The following is a 21,455-nucleotide window of genomic DNA, read 5'->3' on the forward strand; positions in this document are numbered from 1 at the left end:
TTCATGGCTATTTTGGGTAGCTTGCTAATTTATTGCCTCAAAAATATAAATTGATAGCTATTTTGATATTTATTGCTTAATATTTAATACTATGTGAATATTGCTATTTTTATTACTATTTTAAAATATCATTGATATAAGGATTGCTACCATCAATCAGCTCCTCAAATATTCTTAATATTGGGACTCCTTTCTTTAAAGCCACATTTATTCAGTTTCACATGCAAAAAAGGAGGCCTTATTTAACTCAACAGACATTACCCAGAAAGAAAAAGTAGTATTCTGAATTCCAAATGGTAGAGAATGAGGGTATGTATATTCTTATACATGAAAGAATTAGAATATAATTAAATACATTTCAGTAATAGTCCTTTTAACTTTGTATGTCATACACCTTTTACAATTTTAAATCTTAATTTTAAATAGTTGTCATTCCTTCTCTTTACTTACCTCCAGTTGAAAACTATATGAAACTTCCCTGCTTTAAGTTCAGTATGGGACTACAACTTGACTACAGCAGCAAATTATAAATGAAAGGCCTTCTGCAAAACAGTTAGAAATGGGGCTGAGAAAACTTTGAGAAAAAAGTCTATGAAATGGAATAAATAAATTTATGAGCTATTTACAAATAATAATAAACATGCAAAAACGTCAACATTTGACACATACTATTTCCCTTTCTTAGTTCATTTGAAGAAATCCCCTTGTTATTATTTGATGTTTTCAGCAACAGAAAAAAACCTTCATAAAATATGTATTTAGCCAATTTTTAACCACTTTAAATGTATCTCATGCTTTCAGATAGCTTAGTTTTCAGCCAACATCATTGCATTTTTAATTTCAGGCACAGAAAGATCAGAAAAAGGATCGTCCTCTTGTGCGACGCAAGTCAGAACTGCCTCAGGATATCTATACCATGAAAGCCTTGGAATCCCATTGCAGAGCTGATGAGATAATATCACATGATGGGCATTAGCTTATTACCATGGAATATTTGGGGAGGAGGCATATTCTTTTCGACTTATTAGAAAATACATACATCTTGTGCCATACAAATCAGTTGTACTCAAAGTCAAAAGCTTTCTTCAACCCAGTTCTGTAGGCAATAATTTAATTCAGCATACAGCTCAAGATCAGTAGTTCAAACAATGGTAAATTATCAGGCTCCATTTTGCAGAACCTTGGGTTGATAAGTATTAAGTGACCACATTTTTCAGGTGGTGGTGCCGTCATAACCCCAGCATATTCTAAATATGAGTATTTCAGTTAAACATTAGAGCCAAATAGAAAAGCACCCTGTTATCATAATGAACTCCATATTCCAACATAACAGAATTTGTATCCATTAAAAGTAGCTGGTACTATGATAATGTCAAATGTTTCAAAATTGAGAGTATGCTTGAAAGTATTATACATTTTAAGACTTTATAACTTTGAAATTATTTCTACATTATTCATACCAGCAGTTTTTAAACTACATGAAAATGATTCTTTCATTTTGATTTTAACACAGCTTACAAAAGTTGACTTATGACAATCCTCAGTCACTGTTGTTTTTCTTTGTTATATCTTTACTTCGGATAGAGACATGTGTATCATGTCTTAGTAGTTTTACATATATCTAAAGCCATATCTTCAGGTCTTTAATACAGCACCAGTATTCCAGGAGTAAAATGGTAGAAGAAACTTTACCTAAGAGCATTTCTATCTACCTTAACTGGAATTGGATTAAATTTTTTAAAGTGTTTCATTTTCATTTTCCAAATTCTATTCTGCCTTTAATTGAACATTGTTGCCCCTTATCCAGGCTCTTGAACCTTAATAAAATATTTGGGCTCTAAGAGTTCAGAATTTTGGAGAAAAGTTAGAATAAGGTCATTTTAAGTTGAATTATTTCTCTGCCTAACCTAACCTGCTGCCTTCCAGCAAAACTAAACATCAATTATATAATGTACCAGGTGTTAAAATGACATTGTTCTTTGTCTTTGAGTAAGTGTTGGTCTCAGAGCTTAGAGGAAGCAACAGTGATGGTAATTCTGCGTAAATGTATATTTTTTTCTGTTGAAAAGAGCACACATGTTACAAATACACCTCACAAGTAAAATGAAACTGCATCTGTTTCCATTGAACTTCAAATGCTGCTATATATTCCACAAACTTACTTGCATGTAATGTACTTTTTGTTTGAAATGGAACAGCACGGGGGAGGGAGGGAGGGAACTCTAACTTAGTGCTTTGTCTATTTTTTATTTTCTCTCAGGGTGGCCAGTATTTTGACTTATTTATCCTGCTTGAAAGCTGTTTGAGATGTGTTCTGCTATTCTAAATGGGTGGTTCTAGTTTCTTTTGTCTCTGACAGTAAGATGATATAACTTAAATGTTAAATGTCAATGCATAAGAAGATAAAATGTGGCTTCTTTAAGACTTTTTTTAAAACAATAAAATGAGGTCTCCTGCATCCATAAAAGATATTGTGAAAAGCAGACATATAGATAAACTTGTGCAGATGTAGTGCCTGCTATCTGTCAATTTCATTTAAAATCCATTTCCAATGTTTATTTCCTTTTGTTTTGGAGGAAAATCATTTGGGGGGGAGGGGATTTATTGTAATGAGAGAGAACATAATTAAAAAACTACCCCTGCTTTAAAGTGGAAAAGTCCACTTTGTAAGAACAAATATTTCCTGTGAAACTTGAAAAGTATCTGCTTTACCATTTTGAAAATCTATGATTTAAAAAAAAAAGTTTAGATGCCTTCTCCTTTTGAGGGAAAAAGGGTGCTTTTTTATTGTATAAAGCAGTGTCTTATGTATTTTGATATACCATTGTTTGAACTTCCATCTTTAGCTGGTAGATTATCAATATATTTGATTTGGGGTATTCACTATGTTTGTGCAAGAGATTTCTGGAAAGAGGTAATCTTTTTTTTTTTTTGCCCTAGGAGAAAAAAGCATATATATTAATGTTTGGTTGATTATGTAAAAGCTCAGTTTTTAAAGAACATCTCTAAGTTTTATTTCTGCTCTTTATTGAAGTTAAACATTCACCAAAAAAAGATAAATATGATGGTTTTTTGAGAGAAACTAATTTCTACTTAGGTCAGAAGTATGACCCTGATAAAGATAACTTTGGCCCATTCAAATTTTCATAGTCAATACTAAGAATTCTCTATGCTAACTGTTCCACTTATTGTCCAGATATATCGTGTAATTTATACTGAGCTAATTTTAAAACTACTCCATTGAATGTTAAGCTAGAATTTTGGTGATTGTTTTTCTTCATGAAGTTCTATGTTTAACATCTTTACATTTTCCAAAACATACCTGTGTATCAGGAATGTCAACAATATTACAAGTGTCTTTTTAGTGTGGCTTTAGTATGGCTTCATTTTAATATTGTACATACATTGTACTTTGTTTATGGTAATAAGTAATAAAAATGTAGACTTCATATTTTGTACAAAATGTCCTATGTACAGAATAAAAAACATTCTTAGAAACAGCAAACATAGGTAAGTGGCACAATTATTTTTCTTTAGACAATATCTGTAACTTTAAGCATTAGTGAAATGTTAAGTTCAACTGTACCTACATATTTTTTAACATTTTATAATTCAAGACTTTTTGTTCTGACATTGTTTATGAAGAGAAACTTCATACACTTGCCATTTAATATGCTCTTTTATCTAATTTTAAAATTCTAAAAATGGTGTATTATATGGTCTAAATAAAGAACATGTGAGTTTTACTTGTTCATCATGAAACTAAATATAGCTTCAGCTACAGTGCTGGGTAATCTGCTCCAATACTCAGAATAACATTGGTTTGGTTTTGGTTTTTGTTTCATCCAGAATACATAGATATTGGTATGAAAATTAGAAAGGAGGCTTGCAGTTAACGATTATTTTTTAAAGTGCTCCATAAACTAATTTTGAAGCTTTGTAAATAAAAGTTTTCATAGAATGCTGTCTTTTTTAAATTACCAGCCTGACCCTTTTTCTGATTAGCTAACATGAGCCGGATCCAAAGGGGGGAGTTTTGGAAGTTTCAGAAATAACATTACTTGAATTTAAGGAAAATATCTAGCAAAATATAAGAGGTTTTGAAAATATAATAGCCATTTACATTTATAACATTTGATCCAAGATAATGTTTTTTTCTACATCCTATTAAGTTGGTTACTATGATCAGTAATGCAGTTTTGAGATTAATGAATATTAATATGCATATTAAATACTCTCTAAAGGAGAGAGTGCTGTCCAAAGGAGACAGGAGAACAAGATTCTGCTTCCTCTTCCACAGTTATTTAACAGCAAAGTGCTTCACTAGAAAGCACTAATGTGTTAAATAAATAATTTTTTAAAATACATAAATATAACACCCTGGTATTTCAAGAAGGCTTGATAATAGTACATGCTAGAGATCAAAGAGCTAGTCTAAGCTGTGCTTTCTCCCTTGAAATTAATATTCAATCTTATAGAAGTCTAACAAAGAAATATAATGAAGAAAAAGAAAGCATTGGGTATATACTGTTCCCAAAGCACCAACACTTGCAGTGTTATGCTAACAACTCAGTTTTAAAATGAAATTTTATATAATGGTTTTTCATAGAACAAAGCCAGATGTGACTAGCCTCACTGTCATTTTATAGAAGAAGAAATAAATCCAGAGAGAAGAATTGATGTAAATCAATCATAGCAAGTTAGTGAAGAGCTAACTAGAATCCAAAAATCTTTACATTAGGCTGCTTTCCCCAAAATTATTAACTACCTAATTCAGTGATTCTTAAAACACCTACCTTGCTCAAAGCACTGTCGGGGATAGAAAGATTGAATCTTTCCAAGCTGACTCTGCTGCTTAGACTTCATGCTGTACTTACTTCCTGTGTCACACATGGGGTCACACTCTAAATATATGTGACTGCCAGGGGTTTAGCCATAGCAGTTCATGAAACCTGTGTATTGTGGTGTGGGGTGTTGACAGCATCAGTGGACACAGTATTCAGCTAATGAAAACATGGGCCTTGAAGTCATCTTTTTTACAATTTCTGGGGGAACAAAGGGATTTCATGTTCCAATATTCATATAGAGCTAACATTGCTTGTATTTTTTACAGAATCAGGCTAATATACTGAGGCTATTTTTTGTTGGGGTTTGTTTAGTAGTTAAATGCATTACTCAAATAAGAATCAAAAGGATTACTTGATTGTCTTATGCTTATTCCTATTAACTAACAAATAAAAAGGGCAAAAAAACTAACAAATAGGGCAAAATCTTTTTTTTTTGACATTCATTTGACAATGCTCTACTGGAAAACACATTAGAATCTCAGCAAAACTGCCTATGGAGAAAGTCCCCTGTGAGGTCTACCCCCCAAAAAAAAGAGATTATTATCTCTAAGTCATGATTTCAATCTTTAGTGTTGGTGATTTCTTCTAAAATGTACTTCATGATAAGTTGTCTCTAAGCAAATAAGTATTTTATAACCATTTCCTATTGACTTCCACAGTAATTCAACTGGACCACAAAATCTACTTTTGTCAATGGATCTCATAGTCTTACTAGTTGAGGACAGCCACATTAGCATTTCCCCATGGTATTCAGCTCCTTTCTAACTGCATAAATACCCTCAAAGTTGTTTCCTTTACAATTCCCACTAAACGACTAAAATCTTACACTGTGAAGTTTTTCTGGTAGAAATGCTCTGGGAAAAATCACCTGTAGATTCAAATGCTACTGAAACAGACTTTTACCTAATAACACTGCTTTTTGTTTTTGTATCTAGTAAGAATAGAAATGGCCTCCATTTAAGGGATTTCTCATAATGGTCCCTAATGAGGGAGAAATATCTTCCTACCTCATAACAGATTCTATCAAATCTTAATTGATGATTTTTGTTTTAGAGTCTGAACTGGAACTGTCTTTTAAAATAGCAAGGAAAAATAATGAAAAAAATTTTACTGTTTAATCACTCCTTTTTACATACTCTCATTTCACTTTCTTACTCATTCAAGATGCAGCAAATTCCAGGAGCAATTCAGTTTTCTGCATCTCTTCACAATTAAAGGAAAAACACAGGATGAGGAACAAAACATATCTTCTAGAAAGTCAAGTTTTTTAGATAAAGCAACTTTTGAAGGACTAAAAACTGATGCTAATTTGTAAGAAGATGCTGGAGATTCTTACAGAATTTGAAGAAAAACTAAATTTCATTTCTTTTATTTTCTAGGTTTTTTTTGCAAGGGCAAATGGGGTTAAGTGGCTTTCCCAAGGCCACACACAGCTAGGTAGTTATTAAGTGTCTGAGACTGGATTTGAACCCAGGTACTCTTTACTCCAGGGCTGGTGCTTTATCCACTGAGCCACCTAGCCGTCCCTAAATTTCATTTCAAACCACATTTGAAGTAGAAAAAAAGATGATTACCTCAAGAAGCTAACCTATTTTTCACTAACTCTAGGATCAGAAACATGTACTCTTTGAAGTAAATTATATATAAATGCCATTTTCCAAGATTCCAAAGAGGAGTTAAGTGGGCAATGTTATTCACTTTCCCTGCTGCCCCCTTCAAAACAACCCTACTGTCCAGTGAACTGGAATATGTATTTCTTTTGTCTATTGAGGAGAAGAGAGTACAAAAGGAAGAAAAATCATTGGCTTGCCAGAAGTTTTTCTAAGATTAGCACTCACAATATCAATGCATCAAAAAGCTGAGAAGAAAAAACTAATCATTTTTCTTCTCTTACAAGACAACTGGAGATACTGACCCTGTTTGAAAATTTTAAAATGAACATTTATAAGATGTAAGAGAAAGAAGATTTACAGTTTAGAAACTTACAATTAAGTCTTCCCACCAAAAGGTCTGTACATAATGTGATAGAGATACCTTAACCAAAAATACAAACCATGAAGAAAGTATCTAAGGTATAAGTGGTAGAAATGGACTAGTACTTGGCCCAGGAACACCAGTCAAAAATGATATTGTTCAGAATGTTTCCAGAGTCCCTTTTTCAAAACTGCCTTCCGGATCTGGGCCACACAAGGAAATATATCATTATATTATAGTCATATATGGATTGTTTGGGGGTCCTTTTTTCCAGAAATCAAAGTGATGATGAATCCATGTCATAGGCAGCATTAACCACCCACAAACCTGTACCAGTTCAGATTGTGAAGTAATCTCATTGAATCTATTTTCAGCAAATGGAGGACATATTTTAAGATGAATTAAACAATGAAATTTGAGATATTGTAGTAATAGAATCCAGCAGAAAAGAATTTGAATAACCTTCAATATTACACAACCTTGTTTTTAATGGAAAATGTAAACCAAGAGAATTGAATATGTTCCACAATTAAGCCAGTATTTACTATGCACAAAAGTCCTGCCCTAGGCTCTGCTTGATAAAATGACTCTGCTCTCTAGGAACTTAAAGGTCTAATTGTACTCCAGACAGTTTTATTTCTAAAGTTGCTACTGCTTACAGAAGCTGAGAGCTGAAGGGTACTACAACAGAGGATTTCTAGTCCAGCCAACTCATCCCTGACTGAGTCTTAGGACATCTCTAACAAGTAAACTTGTAGTTGATTCTTGAAGACCTCCTGCAGCTCGTCCCACTTTAGAAGAGGTGTGTTTTAGAAAGGTATGAAGTTTTTTCTTCAAGTCTAAATCTACAACTACAGCTCCACCTATTATTCCAAACTCTCCTGTCAGGTGACAAGCACAACAAATCTAATGCTTTTTCTCTTCCAATACTTGGCAGAGTGGTGCCATGTCACTTTTTTCCAGGGGAAACAGACCAGTTCCTTCAACTAATTCTTCTATGATATATGGTCCAGTCCCATCACCAACCTATTTGCGTTCCTCAGGATGTACTTTCTGTCTATATCCTTTCTAAAATGTAAAGCCTTGAATTGAAAGATGTTCTGACGCATGGAACCCTATAATAGTGATTTCTTTTGTCCCAGGATGCTATTCCTCCTCAGTGCAGTTTTGGGACAGTAATTACTTTTGTTTGCCGTGCCACATTGCTTTTACTAAGTTCACTAAAAACACGCAGATCTTTTTCACACACACACACACATTTTAGTCATATCTCCAACAGATACTTGTGAAAAATTTTTAAAACTTTACATTTATTCCATTAAATTTCTTGTTAGATTTATCCTAATGTTAATCCAACATGTTGGCAAATCCTCACCTAGTGCTCTTTGCAAATCTGATAAACTGCTTTTCAGAGCTTCACATTAAGATTTAAAATAATACATGGCCTAAGGCAGATCCCTAGGATACTTGGCTAGAGAAACACTTACCACTCCCAAGATTCTATAAGTCACCTTATGACTTTTGGGTTCTGTCATTCAATGAATTTCAGCTTGTATATCCCATATTCCTTTATCCTATTCACAGGGCTCTAGCATGAAACCATCAAATGCTTTGCCAAAATCTAAGTATACTCTCTCTGTATCATCCTCACTGCTCTACCATTCTAGTTATTCTGTAACAAAAAAAAAAAATTTAAGAGAATCTGTTTAGTCTGTTCTTTTAAGTCATAATGATTTTAGTTAATTTAGTTTTCCCTTCTAAGTGCTGAAAAAAAAATCTCTTTAATAAAATAATCTATAACATCCATAATTGGAAGTCAAGCTCATTGGCTTATTTATAGACTTCATCCTTTTGGAAAATGTAGAGGCATTTGCTTTTCTCCAGGCTTTTGGTACCTCTAAATGACTTTTTCAGTGGTCACTGAAAAGCAACTGGCAATCGCATTGTCTATTCTTCAATATGTTAGAATATATTAAGTCCAGAGTTAATGGTTTGAACTCACCAATAGGCACCTGATAGTGTCTTTCTTACCTTGAATTTTCATTTTCTAAGAGGCTTTTTTGTCCTATTCCCAGTGCAGTGTGACCACAGAAGTAGAATTGACTTAGAGATCTCCCTCTTTCACTGCATAGTTAAAAAATCACTTGTTAAAGTCAATATGGGAAAAGAGAAGGAAACAACCATTAACATATTTCAGAGACAAGCCCATGCTATGTACCAGGCACACTACTAACTGCTTTGTAAGGATCTCATTTGATCCTCTCAACACCACTGTGAGATAGGTTCTATTATTTCCCCATTGAAGTAGAGAAAACAGGCAGAAATTAAGTAATTCTCCTTTAGTCACATAGCTAACAAATGCCTAAGGTTAGATTTGAACTTGGAGGGGGCATCTAAGTGTTGCAGTGGATAGAGCACTGGCCCTGGAATCAGGAGGACCTGAGTTCAAATTCAGAAGCAGACATTTAATACCTAATTAGCTGTGTTGCACTGGGCAAGTCACATAACCCCATTGACTTAAAAATAGGTTAAAAAATTTTTTAAATTAAAAAAATTTGAACTTGGATCTTCCTCCCTACAGACCCAGAACTCCACCCACTGTGTCACCAAACCCATCAATGCAGCCTGCAGCTAGAATTTCCAACCCTAACATTGATAGAAAAATAGTTAAAGTGAAACTTTGATCCTTCTTTCTATACAGTATGTTCTTCCTGTGAACTCTGAGGTCCTCCTTAGTTTTCCCAGCTTCCATGATCTATGCTACATAATACCTACCGGGTCAGAAGCCAAACTGGGAGTCCTTACATTAAGCCTAAATCTTGTCCTCTGCATTGTCAGTACCAAAATCTGGCACCCATTTACCAGTGTTGATTGAATAGAATTCAAGTCTGAAAAATGAAGTATTGTGTTAAATTCATAAACCTTAAACCACTGTATAAATGTTAGCTATTATTACAAGCAGTCATCTCTCAATTGCCAAAAACTGAGATCCTTTTCTCAAATATGAATATTCCATTTGCAATCTCTTTTGAGTATTAACTGTTAACAACCCTCATCTCAGATAATCTTCCTGGAATTCTTTCTTGCTTCTACCTCTCTGGTTCAGCTTCCTCTGCTGAATCATTTGTATCCTGTCCCCTAGTCAAGGGTGTCCCCCAAGGTTTTGACCTAGACCCTAGGTCTATCTTCACAATCTCCCAAGAGATCATGTATGCAAAGCACTTTGCAAATCATTAAACTCTAAATAAATGCCCCAAGGGTTCAAAACTGTAAATTCTCTTAAGTCCAGCTATAATTTCCTGTGCCCAAGTGCTGTAATGATTAAAAACTGTGTTTTAGACATTTTCTAATGAGATAAACTTTAGGCATCTCAAACTTAACATGTCCAAACTAGCTCATCTCTTCAATTAGACAAGGACTGGGAGTGGTTCAGTTACGTCTTCATGATCTTAAGAATGGGAAGAATGATGCACAGTGGGGGAAGGGAAAGGAAGATTAGGGAAAATTACCACAGTGAAGAAAAACAAAGTTTATACAAACAAGGAGGAGGGGGAGCGGGGGGAGTGGTCAACCCTTGAACCTCTAATCTGAAATGTTCAAAAGAAAGAATAATCTGCAGAGATACTGAAATAAAATTTTATTCAACAGACATAGGAATTTGAGGGAAGGTAGATTAAGGGAGGGGGCAGCTAGGTTTAGCAAACCTAGGCCTGGAGTCAGGAAGACCTGAGCCCAAATCCAGCCTCCAGACACTAGCTATTGAAACTATGTAACTCAATTTTGGGGTTTGCCTACAGCAAGTGATCTCTGGACTGGGAACAATAGGACATAAAGTTCTCTCAGAAAATGAAAACTCTGGATAAGTGAAAAGAGTAAGACAGTGTCAGGTGTTTAGCAAATTACATAACCCTGTTTGCCTCAGCTTACTCATTTGTAAAAATGAGCAGGAGAAGGAAATAACAAACCACCCTAGTATCTTTGCCAAGAGAACCTGAAGAGTTGGATTCGACTGAAACAACTGAACAACTATGGCAAAAATCTCTAGAGCTTAAGTCTTAAACTCTAAAGATGCATAATTAGTTCTTTCAGGTGGCAAAGAGTGGGAATCTGAGAAGCTAACCATAAATCAGGTAATGGATAAACCAGTTAAATGAATAAGATTTATTTTGGATATAGTCAATGTAGAAATTTGGGTTGACCAACCATGTTTGTAATGCATTTTCTTTTTTTGCCTTTGCAATAAGGAGGATAAGGGTTAAGTGGGAGGTAAGAAAGCAGACTGGCTGATTAAATCAACTTCTTTTCCATTGTAATCCTAATGCTGTTTATTTCACTCTAAATCAGTTTATTCTGGGTTTAGGTTTCCCAGACCCTTCCCCATCCCCTTCATCATTTCTTTAAAATACAAAAGCATTCATTCCATCACATTTATATACTATAACTTTTTCAGTCATTCCTCAACTGATGGGGAACCCTTTCAGTTTCCAATTCTTTGCTACCTGTGAAAGAGCTATATTTTTGTACATCACTGAAATATATTTTGCTTAGAATTTAATCCATCTTCCTTCTGATTGCCCCCTCCTCTTTGCCTTCTTTTCTGTTGAGAGATGTATTTCTGCAGTTCCAGTTGGTGTTTATATGTGTATTCTTTGATCACATTAAAATAAGATTGTCAGTCACTCTTCCATTACTTTCTCCTTGTGTATAAGACCTACTTGTGCATCCTGATTATGTGTTATGATTTTCCCTCCCTGGTATTTTCCTCCTACTCTTCCTCTCCATTCTTTTTCTTTAAGATCATCTATTCAACAGAACCATTCCCTGACTTGTCTAGTTATAGGATCCCTAAGTATAACAGGGTTCAGAGGGGATCCTTGTGTCATCTTCTCACATTAGAATTAAATAGCTTGTCATTGTGTAATTCCTTCTGCTTAGTAATTCTGGTTTGCTTTTGTATATTTCTCTTAATCCCTGTGTTTTCACTTCAGTTTTATGTAGCTAGGTTTTTTCATCAGGAATGTTTGGAAGTTCTCTATTCCATTAAAAATCCATTTTTCCCTTATAGTGTTATACTCAGTTTTGCTGGGTAAGTTATTCTTGACATTAAGTACACACACACACACACACACACACACACACACACCTCCCTCCACCCTATCTCACCTTTTGTCCTTTTAGCAAAAACAAACTTCTCTATAAGCACAAATTAGCCCATCTCATATTCTCTTCTCCAGCAGATTGCCATTCCCTGTCATTCCCACTTTTTACTAATCTTCAGTCTCTCCCTGTCTACTGACTGCTTCTCTACTGGCTATAAATTGGATATCTTATCCAACCACAAGAAACTCTCACTTGGATGAGCAGAACCAGAAAAACACTGTACACCCTAACAGCAACATGGGAGTGATGTTCAACCTTGGGGGACTTGCTCATTCCATCAGTGCAACAGTCGGGAACAATTTTGGGCTGTCTGTGAGGGAGAGTGCCATCTGTATCCAGATAGGAACTGTGGAGTTTGGGCAAGGTTCAAGGACTATTCCCTTTAATTTAGAAAAAAACATCTTATTGTCTGATCTTGTTACCTCTTAGACTTCTCGTCTCTTCTTTAAGGAATGATTTCTCTCTCATCACACCCAATTTGGATCAAGGTACAACATGGAAACAAAGTAAAGACTGACAGATTGCTCTTTGTGGGGGGAGGGAAGTAAGATGGGGGGGAATTGTAAAACTCAAATAATAACTGTAATAAAAAATAAATCTAAAAAAAAGAAACTCACTTGATCCATCTGATGATAGAGCAATAGGACAATACCATCAGGGAAAGATCCCAAAGATCAGAATTCTTTAAGTGAAAAACTCACAAATTGACCCCAAAGGTAAGAAGTTTAGACTTTTAATTCACAGGCCTACAAATTCCCAGGCCTGCAGAGTTCAATTATCATAAACAGTTCATAGATTAAACTCATCTGGAAAGTAGTGAGCTACTTAAGAACAGACAAGAAAGGAAAACAGTCTTAAGAAATGACTGGGCTTAGACTCTAAAGGGTCTAGCATGGAGGGGATGTGGGCCAAACTTTATAGAATCTTGCTCACTTCTATGCAGGAAGGAGTCAGGGGAAAGGGGGTCAAAGAGCGATCTCCTCTTTACATGAATGGGATCAAGTACCCCACTTTGGAATACTGAAAGTCAGGGAGCTGGAGGAGGGAATTAGAGAAATGGGCTGAAGTTGCTTCAATCTTCATGAATTTACATTTGATAATGGAAAGTTATGTTGAACATGCTGAACAATTTGGGTCCAAATTTCAAAGTGAATAAAAGGGAAGGGGGTCAGAAGCCTTCAGAAAATATCAGACAGGCACAAATATTTTCTTAACATTAAAAAAAGCTAGACAGATGTCTTCCAGTACATCCATCCCAAAAGTCTGGTCCTCGATCACCTGTTACGGTTAATCTCCTTGAGAAGGCCATCTACAGTGTCTTCTCTTTTCTTACCTATCACTTTTTTTTTTTTTTGGTTTTTGTAAGGCAATGGGGTTAAGTGGCTTGCCCAAGGCCACACAGCCAGGTAATGTCTGAGGCGGGATTTGAACTCAGGTACTCCTGACTCCAGGGCTGGTGCTCTATCCACTGCGCCACCTAGCCACCCCTCTTACCTATCACTCTTATATTAAATCTGGTGTTTAGCTTCTTGACCCCATCATTCAACTAAAAACTCTCTCCAAAATTATTAATAGTTACTAATTGCCATTTCACCCTCTTCTTAATGGTCTATTCTCTCCAGGTTTTCATGATATTGATCTCTTCTGATTATCCTCTGATATGTCTGATTCCCTCAGTCTCCTTTCCTGACTTTTCATCCAGGTCATGCCCACTAATAGCCAGTAGGAATCTACTGGTTTGTGTTTTTTTTTCTAATAAAATGGCATGATTAGATATATGCCTTCAGAATGGGGATATGGTGGGGCTGGAAGCATGCAAAGGAAAAAGAAATATTGGACATCAAGGAAATCTTAAAAGTCTTACTAGTTTAATTTACTCCCAGGTCTCTCCTTTCATTTCCCCTTTTTATTCCATATATCTGGTATTTCTAGGCACCAATATTCTAACATTTACAGAATTAACAATGGAAAAGAAAAATTCTTGAAACCAGAAACCAGAAGACTTGGGTTTACCACTTTTTGTGTGACCTGGGGGAAATAAACTTAATCTCTATTTTCCTTATCTGGAAATGGAATGGGGGGGGGGGGGAAATAATACTCTATTATGAAAAGCCAATGAGAATATGCATGAGAAAGTTCTCCTTGCTCTAAAAAACCCTAGTCTACCATTCTCAATGAGGAGAATAAATTGTATACATCTACCTCAGTTGCATTCTTGCTGCATCATCTGTTTTTGGTTGAAACAGCAACTATCAGAAGTTAAAAGAGCAATGTGCCATTTATATAGGTCAGTCATCTCTAAGGCTCCTGCACTTCCAAAATCTGGTTTCTACAGTGGAAAGAATGTTAATGGAGTTTCCTTCATATGGGAAATCTCTATCTAAGATGTCCAGGGGAAGGCACAACCCTAGGTTAAGACAATGTGAATAGATTACTAGAATGAGCCCTTTATGCTGAAAGTTCCTTGAGTCAAATGGGGTGCTGAGGGGTATTCCCATGGAGACACTATCCCAAACTGGGCAAAACCAAGTCTCTGTGCTATGCAGAATCCAAGGTTGCAAAATGGGATATACAGGCGCAAAATCTGGGAAAAGAAGCAATATGTCCCATGGCTTATAGACAAAAATTAACAAGACCTTTGCTAGTGAAATCCCTCAAGCTAGCATTTTTTTATCCCAAGCCAGGTGGGTATTAATTTGCATCTTAAGATTGTCATATCTATCAACAATTCCATGGCACATGACCTAGGCCTCCTAAACTAGTTCTTGGTTCTCTCAAACTATGCCATTGTTCTTATTACAATCCTCAAGCTCCTTTGTATTTCCAGGAAAAGTCAGGGAGCTGGAGGAGGGAATAGAGAAATGGGCTGAAGTTGCTTCAATCTTGATGAATTTACATTTGATAATGGAAAGTTATGTTGAACATAACTGCCTTACAGTCTGTTCAAAAAACTGATACAAATTGTTTGCATTTTTTTAATGTCCCATCTTTCTCATAACCCATTGGCTAATACCACCAGCTAGATGGGCACAGTGGATAGAGCAGGACAGTAGTTTGAATCCAGTCTCAGACATTTACTAGCTGTGTGACCTTGGGCAAATCACTTAACCCTAATTGCCTAACATGCAAAGTCATCCTGATTCATATCTGGTCACTAGATCCAGATGGCTCTGGAGGAGAAAGGCTGTCTCTCCTCATATAAATCCAATTCATGTGCTTGTCATGGCATCACCTCCCTAATGTCATGGTCTTTGAGAATGAAGGACAACCATTATTATTATTAAATGAGTTACATTGATTCCTAGCCCCTAGACCTAGATTAAGTTATTTTGGTTCTATTTTGAGGATTCTTCATTGCCAGAAACCTGCCATCCATTCTTAGTAACTGGATATCCAACAATAAATCATTGAGCTATTTTGAATGCAGATGGCTAGCAAAATCCATCACCTATCCCCAGCTTCAATCTCAGTGACTTTATTTTTATAAACCCAGCGTCCTTGATTTAAAATGTCATATTGACAATACTGAAAAGGGAGTTTTGTCATGAATTTAGCAAGACCTCTTCCCAGATAGTCTTTAAGCTTTGTGCTTCTATATACTAATCATTAAACTAAGCACTTAAATATAAGGAACTGAAATGGTCTCTATTCCCAAGAAGTTTACATGCTAATATAGGGAAGCAAAACATAAAGGGAAGAAGGAAAGAGAGCAGGGAGGCAAAGCTGCTGCAGAGAAGATGGGGCAATCAGTGTTAAGTGGGGGAAAAAGTTCAGAATAAAGAGGATGGCAATAAAATGCAAATGGAGGGAGGTGTAAAGACATTTTTTGAAGAAAGGACCAGAATAGATTCCAACAGGGTAGTTTGGGGAGCAGCTTTTTATAGGATGAGTGCTATAGGAAAGCAGGGTGTTGTGGTTTCCTTGGGGATTGAGAGTCATTTGAGGTTTCCATGGGAGGTTGGGATTTGTCTTCTCAGTTAAGTTACATTTCTTCTGGAAACAATACTTAACCAAGCTCAACCGTGCAAGAGTGAAACCCAGGACTGGATCCAACAGTCAGGAGAGTGAATTAAACCATAGATCACCTTAAGACAACTATATCCCTAATTACCTCATCTCTGCTCTGCTACTTTTTCTGTCAACATATATCTGAAGGCCACTTGTTCTGGGGGAACATGACCCTCCAAAAAAACCTTCCTGCCCCTATATTCTTCCTTACTGTTTATCCCCTGATTTCTTATCTTCCAGTGAAGCTCACCCATTCTTAGAGACGATGATCCCCCAGGTATACCTTTCTGTTGTGTCGTATGTGTTCTAGGCTAAGAGCTATGAAGGGTTAACACAGAAATAGTTATGTGCTTTAACAAGCAAGATGTGCTTCAGAGCTTAGACAAGGGAGTAGCTGCATATCTGAGCTAACAAGGTGTATTCCCAGGCTCAGATAGATAGCGCATTCTGAGATAATTAACTTCTGCACTCTGTTTATCAAATCACTGTTTGGTTCTCAAAACAATCACCTAAGACATACACAAGGTATGCATGTGAAAAAAATGCTTGCTAAAATGCTTATGTAATTGGTTATGTAAATGTAGAATATAAAAGTATGTATCCTGTGATCAATAAATGAACCAGCTTATGCATCATATTGATGTTGGCCTGAGTTCCCTCCTCCGGACTCGACATATGGTGACCCCAACGTGATGGAAGTGAGTCGAATGGGGAGAAGACATCCCAGTTTGAGTTGGTAGGGAAGTGCTGCACACCCCCTCATTCAGCGCTAGAAGAAAAGCGGATGTGGCCACGGCTGACCTGTGAGTCAGGGAATTTGGGATGGGAATGGCTACATCAGCCATGGAGCGCATCGCGCTCAATACCTTAGAGGACTTATCAAAAAAATATGACCTGCCTGTTAAGAGATCAGAAATTTCCTGGGTATTATACTGGGGAAGAGATAAGGGCATAATTACTAAGACTGAAGAACTCTTCTCCTTGGAAAAATGGGATAAGCTGGGAAAAAGCTTATGGGAAGCAGTCCAAGCTAAGAACAAGGAAGCCCAGAGACTGGCAGAACCGTATGGCACACTGCAAAAGTGTCTATGATGACATTGAAAGTTTGTGGGTTTGCCCCGCTGTGACTGATGCTGAAAGGACCACTATTGGAGGAAGTTTGGATGTGCCTCCTCTAGCAGAAAAAGGGTTAATTAATCCCCCACTGCCACCTGGCCAGGAAGAGGGCGGGCGAGCGGGCAGCCCCAGAGCCTTCCCGCAGCCGCTTTTGTGTCTCGCAGGCTTTTCAGATCAGGGGCCCCGGGCCGCCAGCACTCCGTGGCCTGGGTGGGGGTGGACCAAGGGGAGGAAAGCCGATCCTCCCCCTCCTCCCTCTGGCAGTTGGGCGTTGGGCCTGCTTCGCGGCTTCTAGCCCTATGGAGCTCCTTTAGTCAGCCTGCTGCACCTCCGCTCCCTCCCCCTGCTGCATCCTGCTCAACTCAGCCAAGGCTTTGGCGAAAGCCTTCAACCTGCCCCTGACACAGACGAGAATGATTGTTGCCTCCTGCCCTGACTGCAGGACAGACTCTCCTGCTTAAAGAGGACTTGACTCGGCAGCTGCTGTGAATCATCCCTGGGCTGGCAGAGGAGGGAGGAGGATTTAACCCCCTCCCACCCCGCTTCATGTCCGGTCTCATTCGCCTCGGTCTGCCTGGCACGACCGCCTGACAGGGCTCATCAGGATGTTAAGAACTACTTAGCCTTGTTTTTAAAAGAAAAGGGGGAGGTTGGGGGATCACCGCATAACATAGTGAGCAAAGTGATTTATGTTTTGAACTGGCTTAACCCTAAGCACTCCATCTCAGATAACAAGCCTCTTTACTTTCACTTTTCAAAGAACCTGGCACACTTTGCCGATGTTGACATTTCTGTCTCTGTTTTTGATCCTAAGACTGCCCAATGGGACAATTCCTATTGGTTACTAACCTGGGGACAAGGGTATGGGTGTGTTGTTTCAGGTTCATCGAAACCACAGTGGGTTCCTGCAAAGTGGGTAAAACCTCACCTGAAAAATGATACTTCTTCTGCTGGCACTTGCATCCTGCCCACTATGGCTCTTGTGACTCATCTGATTCCTAAGTATCTACAGCATCAAATATGTATCTCCCTGAAATCAGCTGGTGATCCCTGCAAGACATACTTCAGAGGGATCCCCCTGGACCCAGAGAACATCAAACAGACTGAAAGGGTACTATGGACAGTTAAAGGAAATATGTAGTTTTCAGCAGTATAGTTCTTGTGCATGTATGTGTGATAAGCAGCAAAATTATACCTGGCCATCCCTGAAAAATAGTTGTAGATTAAGAGCTATATTGAAGGCTTTAAATAAACCAACTACACAGAAACCACAGGAAATAGATCTCTTGTGGAGCGTTCCCCCTGGAATAAAAGAGAATATCACTCATCTCCCACATTGTAGTCTTGTGAGCTCCCCACAACTTTATAATGCTACAGGAGTTTTTATAATTGGAGGTTTAGAGTATTTTAAAGAAAACGCGCCTTGGGATTCCCTTAAGTGGGAACGATTCACTAATGTATCAGGGCATTCTCATTATTGGAATTTATCAAAAACAGATTGGGGGCCCCTTGAAGTACAAATTGAGGGAGCGAAGTCATTACCCTCTGGAGTATTCTTGATATGTGAAGACAAGACATACAGCTCTATCCCATGGCGTCCTATAGGAGGACCTTGTTACCTAGGCCAATTAGCACTAGTGTCCACACCATACCTTAATTTCTCCAGAAGCCCTAGGAAAACAAGGAGCATTCCTCTGGCTTCCAACTGTTATAAAAATGTTAATTTTCTATCAGTATCAGAAACAGTAGCCACACCCTTTTTCACACCAGGGGTAATGGCATCTATTAATTGTAATACCATGAAAAAACTTGCATGTTGGGCAAAAGCTCAGGCTGACATTACATCCATGGCTTTAATGGATATAATTACGGAAGTACAGAGCATTCGCAAGGCTACACTACAAAATAAAGCTGCAATAGATTTCTTGCTTTTATTACATAATCATGGTTGCAAGGAATTTGAAGGCATGTGTTGCTTTAATATTTCAGAAAATAGTGCTTCAGTCTATGCTAAAATCAAAAAGTTACGAGAAAATCTTGATAAAATAACTGTACATGAAGATTTTTTTAAGGATTGGTTAAAACCTTTAGGATTACCTGCTTGGCTTTTGGCAATTGTAAAACCTATAATTGTAATTTGCTTAATACTTGTTATATTCTTGTTGTTTGGACCATGCATCCTTTTGTGTTGTCAGAGATCTCTAGAAAACATGCTCTCCCAGGCCTTTAAACGAAAAGGGGGAGATGTGTCGTATGTTCCAGGCTAAGAGCTATGAAGGGTTAACACAGAAATAGTTATGTGCTTTAACAAGCAAGATGTGCTTCAGAGCTTAGACAAGGGAGTAGCTGCATATCTGAGCTAACAAGGTGTATTCCCAGGCTCAGATAGATAGCGCATTCTGAGATAATTAACTTCTGCACTCTGTTTATCAAATCACTGTTTGGTTCTCAAAACAATCACCTAAGACATACACAAGGTATGCATGTGAAAAAAATGCTTGCTAAAACGCTTATGTAATTGGTTACGTAAATGTAGAGTATAAAAGTATGTATCCTGTGATCAATAAATGAACCAGCTTATGCATCATATTGATGTCGGCCTGAGTTCCCTCCTCTGGACTCAACACCTTTCCTTACTGCTTCTCTCATGGCAGTTAGGTTGCTTAGGTTGTTTAGGTTCAGTGGTGGGATTCAAATAAATTAACTCCCAGTTCTCTGAACTCAACATAAAATTAAATTTGGGTTCTGCTGAACTGGTGTGAACCAGCTGAATTCTACCACTGGACCGAAAACCCTGATTAAAAATGCCACTTTAACTTTTGGTGAACTTTTAATTAGGTATCAATTCTGCCAAACAGGTGCAAACTTAGTTGAATCCAACTACTGTTTAGGTTGGTTAGAGATCAGTGGATTCCTGCCTTTAGTCTTTCCCTTGACTTCTGTCATAATACAAATACTACAGCAATACTTAAACCTTTTTGTCCCTAAAATTTCTTTTGGGTCAATGTCTGTCTTTTACATGAATTCTTTCATCTTCTGCCTGAACCTTTAGTTAGTTGTATTTTTCCCTGGCTTCATTTTGATTCCTGTACAAAGTGGATTGAAGAGAAACACAGTTGCCCAAAATCATCAGCCTTACTCTTCCAAAGTCATTGAAGATAAGAAAAAGTCAGGACAACTGACAATGGTCCCAGGGCAAGCTGCTTGTAGCCTTCATGGCCATTGGAAGAAATTGTTCTCATCTGCCCCTTTCACAAGGGAAAGCTTCTCAGGCCTCTGATGCTTGGGGTAGACATTCCACTGACTCATTGACAGCTTTGAGTTACATTGTTTACCCTCAACCTGATTTAGTCCATCTGCCAAGATGATTTACCAGGTATGGCCACTTCAGACTACAGTTTCTTGGAGCTACAGATGAGTTGCGTGAAGGTAAACACTAAGTGGATGAGCAACCTTGATCAGCAAGGCTTCACATCAGAGTGCTAGTTCTCCTTGAACACGCCATAGAAATGAGCATGACTGAGGTCCTCATGAAATAGCAACCCTGGCCTGGGATTTGCTAATCTAGAGATCAAATCCCAGAGTGGGAACAGGTCCAGAATGTACAGGTCTGCTGCCATTAGATTCCTTGTGCTAGAGCTATTAGGGAATTGATTGGCTAGGGAAGTAACATGTTCAGATCTGAGAAAATCTCTTTAGTGGATAAAGGTTGAAAAACTTTAATAGCATGTAATTGGAAAAATAAAATAAAATCAATTTTTATCAAAAAGAAAATTCTTTTGACTGTAGTGTGTAACATGGATTAGAATGAGGACAGGTATGAGGCAGACAGAACACTTGGGAAGCAAAAAGATAGGAAGGTGATTTGCCACAAGGGGCTAAGACAATAAGAGTGGGAATGGAAGGAATGGAAGAGAGAATGCGCACCAGAAATGGAAAGGTTTAGCAAGGTGATTTGGATATATAAAGTAGGGAAATGATAGTCAAAAGATATTGCTGAGGTTTCAAACTACTAAAAAGATGGTGATGTTTTTGGATAGAAATAGGGAAGTCTGGAAGAAGAGAGGATTGTGAGAGATAATGAGCTCATTGGGGGCATATTACATATCTCTGGGACATTAAGTCTGAAATGTTCAGAGGGTAATTGGTGATGTAGAAATGATGATCAGGGAAGAGATAGGGACTGTATATAGAGATCTGTGAGTCTTCTGAATAAAACTGATAATTAAACCTTTGGGAGTCGATGAGGTTACAGGGGAGAGTTTAGAGGGAAATGAAGACAGAATACTGGGAATGATTGTGATGTAAAAAATATCAATGGCAACCCTCAAAAATCATTTATTAAAAATA

At 37.4% G+C, this 21,455-nt stretch overlaps 1 protein-coding gene across 17 annotated transcripts in view; it reads left to right on the top strand.

Annotated features, from left to right (window-relative positions):
* The window catches only part of PPP2R5C (protein phosphatase 2 regulatory subunit B'gamma), a 252,300-nt gene extending 241,980 nt beyond the window's left edge, over positions 1 to 10,320 (top strand). For 6 of the 17 annotated variants that reach the window (XM_074213094.1, XM_074213108.1, XM_074213099.1 and 3 more), the window contains one exon: positions 845 to 10,317. In XM_074213094.1, coding sequence (XP_074069195.1) covers positions 845 to 976 — 132 coding nt within the window. In that variant the 3' untranslated portion in view covers positions 977 to 10,317. Of the gene's footprint in view, positions 1 to 842 lie in introns of all 17 variants that reach the window. The other 11 variants (XM_074213095.1, XM_074213101.1, XM_074213105.1 and 8 more) reach the window with 8 other exon arrangements.
* Positions 10,321 to 21,455: the final 11,135 nt, after the last annotated feature.

Source organism: Macrotis lagotis, chromosome 1 (assembly GCF_037893015.1).
Source record: "Macrotis lagotis isolate mMagLag1 chromosome 1, bilby.v1.9.chrom.fasta, whole genome shotgun sequence".
NCBI lineage: Eukaryota > Metazoa > Chordata > Mammalia > Peramelemorphia > Peramelidae > Macrotis > Macrotis lagotis.